We start from the raw sequence: 4,434 nt of genomic DNA, 5'->3' as shown, positions 1-4,434 counted from the left end.
AGAGAAGTGATCTTTGTATTTGTCTGAACAATTTGAGCAATTGGGATTCGAATCCCGTTTAAGCCGCTTGAATTTTTCAGGCGTCGATAAGAGATAATTGCTCAAATTGTTCAGATAAGTGCGAAGACCACTGCTATCTTTTATGTATTTCAACTTTTTGTAAGTATTAGCATAAATGATAATGATGACGATGATGAGTGCTGACCGTGGTCTTCATTTCTCGTAGAAAATGAATGCGAAAACTGGAATTTGTAGCTGGTTTATGTTCATGCTGTCATTTCCAAGAACACAGCCCTTGAGCAAGGCCCAAAAGTTTACCCAGTGGTCTGCCGTCTTCGCTTACTGCGGCGGTGGCTTCAGCCTTCTCGTCTGTCCTCAACTATGGGAGGTCATTCTGCAGCTGGAATCCTCTGGCCGTTCTGAGGGATATCTTCGTCTTACGGGGCTTGGTGTACTGGAAATCGGCTTCATTCTTGTCATCGCAGCACGCTCCAATCTGCAGGGTCCCTCCCACGTCAGTATTCTAGGGTCCATTGTCGGACGGCTTTTGTACGTTAACGGAATCCTGCTTATGATGATCTTAAGGAAAATGATCCCAGTATCCTTTGCTCTCGTGTTTATGTTCCTGGATTCTTCGCTTCCACTGATCACCTTAGTGATATGGTCCCATGAGACAGAAGGCGCCTCCGTGAGCCTTTTCATCCAGGATGTCTTCTCGCCGATCTTGAACTGCCGTGGGGCAACATCCGGTTCTTCCATAGCCGTAATATTCTTCGTGGGAATCTTCCAATTATTTTTCTGGCTAATTTTTGTCATAAGGCCAGATATTGCACACAGTATTCTTCAGTTAGACCAGTTTCAAGGAAGCTCAAACGGTTACTTAGCGACCTCCTTTTTTACTATGTCTATCCTTGGTTGGTATCACGTGATAAATGCAACGGCTGTAAATTATCCATTTGTGCCTGCTGCGTTGTTTTACCGTCTTTCCTTGAATATTCCAGCTTTGGTTATATTAGTTTCTCTTGACCAAATTGAACGCAACCTTTTCATGGTCGTGTCTGGATGTGAAATTTGTTTCTCTGTCATTCTTTTAGTGTTTGAAATCAGCACGAAAAAGTGTCTGAAAACTGATGAAAGCGACTCAGAAGAAAAAATGATGCTCACTTGCATTGATAAAGAATGACGTTGTCTCGAAATGAAACTTATATTTATGAAACTCAAAGGTGATTTTGTCTTTTAGTTTATGCAAAGACTGTATTTGGGTATGGCGATTGTTCATGGAGCGAAAGATCGTAAGCGAAATGCATGACGATGTAGATCGATGTATGGTGATCGAACACCGACTGTCATAGCGAGACTGCATGCGATTATGTCACCTCAGTGCACAGTCTTGCTTTTCATTGTTGGCACCATTTTGATAATCGTCACAAGGCGAGTAGTTTTGAAAGAGATTGAGTTCAACGTCTGCGACAAGTTCTTCGCAACCTTCCTCCCGTTCCTCTATGTCATCACGGATTTGTTGAATAAGATGCCCTTCTGCATGTTCTTGGAATGATCAATGTCGGTAAACATATCTTCTACTTTGATTATCAGCCTCAGGAAAACCATACCCAACATTAAAGGCGATGATGGTGGTTCCGATTCCAGAAGGATACGCGACGGTCCGTACCATAAGGCTCATCGATGATGAAGTTCTTCTCAATTTCGTTGTAAGTGATCTTTTGACCGTTCCCTCCGTGGGCCATGCTTTCCACTTAGCTCCGCCGTAAAAGAAGAAAAATCTTTTAAATTACCATATCGACTGTGGTTAAGTATAGTAACAGAATAGACACGCGAATTCGAAAACTGAAAGTTAAGAATGATACCGAATAAGTACTGAAGATTTCGACATGACATTGTTGAGTATTCCTGGAAATCAAACCATGGGAGGGGCGGGGGGGTGGTGGGGTGCTCGTCGTACCTTTTAGGGGTTACAAAAGCGGTTTTGGTTCTTCTTAGGGTCAGGGGCACCCAACGAATCTGTTCCTCACTTTATCTGTTCCCCAGAGGAATCTTGCTGGCTGGCAAAAATACAGGTGTTCCGATGAGCTGGCTGGGAAATTTATTATTGATAGAGGTTTTGCCTGGGAATTACTGACTTTTTCTAGCATTTCAACCCGAGCTGGCTGTAGAAACTCTGAAGACTGAGAACGACAAACATATGACGGCTGGTCAGAGTGATTGCGCTTGCGGAAAAAACCTATATCGGTTTTGTTCGGTCGTTTGTTAAAAGCGCGCGGAGGTTCCACAGATCGACGAACACGGATTGTGCTGTTTTCCTCATTTACATGTAAGATTAATTTCCATTGTTATTTTATCTGTATGCTGAGATTCTCGTGATGTTCTTCCACACTGAATTGAAATTTAACAGTATTAACTTGTATTTTCATTCACAGATTTCAGTTTCGACCAGAGTTTCAACGGTGTACAATGTGTTTTGGTGTTAGCGTTTTCGGAGGTATAAGACTTCCTATTGTAGTTGTTTTAATGCTTTTTTTCGGTTATCTGTATTAGTCAAGTGCGTGATGATCTTTTACAGTTGAAGCGAATTGAGCCAACGAATTATAAAAAATTGACAGCAGTACGTATTTTTCTTATTCGTGTAGGCAGCCACCGGATCAACCAAGTGCTTTCCTCAAACACAAGGTAAAAATCAAGAAAAATTCGCACTTATTTTATTTTCTCGAGAACTCCTGCGAAGAGATCCTTTTGTAAGAACCTGTTGGCAGATTTTTGGCATAATTATACAAAACCCTGTTTAGTGAACTAAAATCAAGCAGGTTCTATAATTATGTGAGTAACAGTTAAATTGCAATAAACACTTTAACCAAGGAGTTTGAAATCGCAAATATTTATTTTTCTGGCAATCAATACCTATATCTCCTACATAGAAATTAGGACCTTGTCAAGAACCCACTTTAAGCCTGCATCCAAGTATCCCTATTTTGCCAGACAAAAAATATATATATGTTCGTATATGCAGGCTTTTACTATTGTTTTTTTTTTCTCTGACTAAGAAAACTTTGTTGGTTCTGGTCAGACTGTGGTTTTAATTGTGAGAATGCTTCTGATGATCAGCTGTTTTGTATTGGGTTGAGTGCTTAATTAAGACATACTATTGTTCTTAAGTAATTTAATTCCTGGCTGGGAAACCAACCAATTTTATCTAGCTGGCTGGGAAATTTCTTGTGTGTCTTGCTGGGAAAAAGGAACAGATAATTTTTTCCCAGCAACACTGAAAAACACCTGAAAATGCCTTAATAACATTTATTTTCATTAACTGGGGTATAATAATACATTTTACAACAAATTGGTCGTTGGGTGCCCCTGTAGGGTGTTCAGCCTCAAAAGGTCCACAGCGGGAGCTTTAGCGGTACCTTTTAGGGTATTGAGCCAAAAGATTATAACGGGAGACATTTGACAATTAATTAATTATTAATTTTGTCTAATTAAAACACCTAATTTGCAATGGGTACCTCTAAGGGATGAAAACAATTTCATGCCACTCCCACAATACAGGATCTTGGTACCTGTTAGGGGTTCTTTTCAAAATTTCCGATGAGCACCTTCGTCCTTTTTATATGTAAATCCCCTCGGGAACCAAACAGGCCTTGCCACCTGTCGCCATTGTGCAAAATGCAATGCACCTTAGACAGTATCCGGCAGGGTTGCCCATAATACAAAGGGAAAACCACGGTTATCGTTGAACTCGTGATTACAAAAAAAACATTACATTACACAACCAAAATGTTTTTAAATTAACTCAAATTTCGCGTATACTCATACGATCAACTTGTCTCAGTACAAAATGTTGATCATGACATTGAGTAATCAAAACCTTTTAGTCTAGGTTTTTATTATTGCTCTCTATACTCTTAAATCTAGACAGAGTGGGCTTAATAATGTAAAGGAGTAACTGCAGAATACCCCGCCACATCGAGTATCTTAAGAAGCTGGCTACGCGGTACGCGGAAAGAATTAAAGTCAAGATGGCGAAGTATCTTTACAAGCTGGCTACGCGGTACGCGGTACGCGGAAAGAATTAAAGTCAAGATGGCGAAGTATCTTTACAAGCTGGCTACGCGGTACGCGGTACGCGGAAAGAATTAAAGTCAAGATGGCGAAGTATCTTTACAAGCTGGCTACGCGGTACGCGGAAAGAGTTAAAGTCAAGATGGCAAAGTATCTTAAGTAGCTGGCTACGCGGTACGCGGTACGCGGTACGTGGAAAATTTTAATTCTAGTGTACCCTAACCCTAACTGAACCGTAAAATGAAAACTAAAATTTCAAACGAGTGCTATATTCTTCACACGGTCTCCGTAAAAAGAGTAGCTAACCGAACCGTAAAATGAAAGCTAAAATTTTAAACGAGTGCTTAGGCTTAATCAGTAAAC

General features: G+C 40.5%; 1 protein-coding gene across 1 annotated transcript; it reads left to right on the top strand.

The window, feature by feature from the left end:
* The first annotated feature begins 229 nt into the window (after positions 1-229).
* On the top strand, positions 230-1,183 carry LOC138053173 (uncharacterized). The gene has a single exon (XM_068899836.1). The coding sequence runs from the start codon at positions 230-232 to the stop codon at positions 1,181-1,183; it is 954 nt and encodes a 317-aa protein (XP_068755937.1).
* The last annotated feature ends 3,251 nt before the right edge of the window (positions 1,184-4,434 follow it).

The sequence above is a fragment of the Montipora capricornis genome, chromosome 6, assembly GCF_036669925.1.
Source record: "Montipora capricornis isolate CH-2021 chromosome 6, ASM3666992v2, whole genome shotgun sequence".
Taxonomy (NCBI): Eukaryota; Metazoa; Cnidaria; class Anthozoa; order Scleractinia; family Acroporidae; genus Montipora; species Montipora capricornis.
This window is presented reverse-complemented; position numbering and strand designations above follow the sequence as displayed.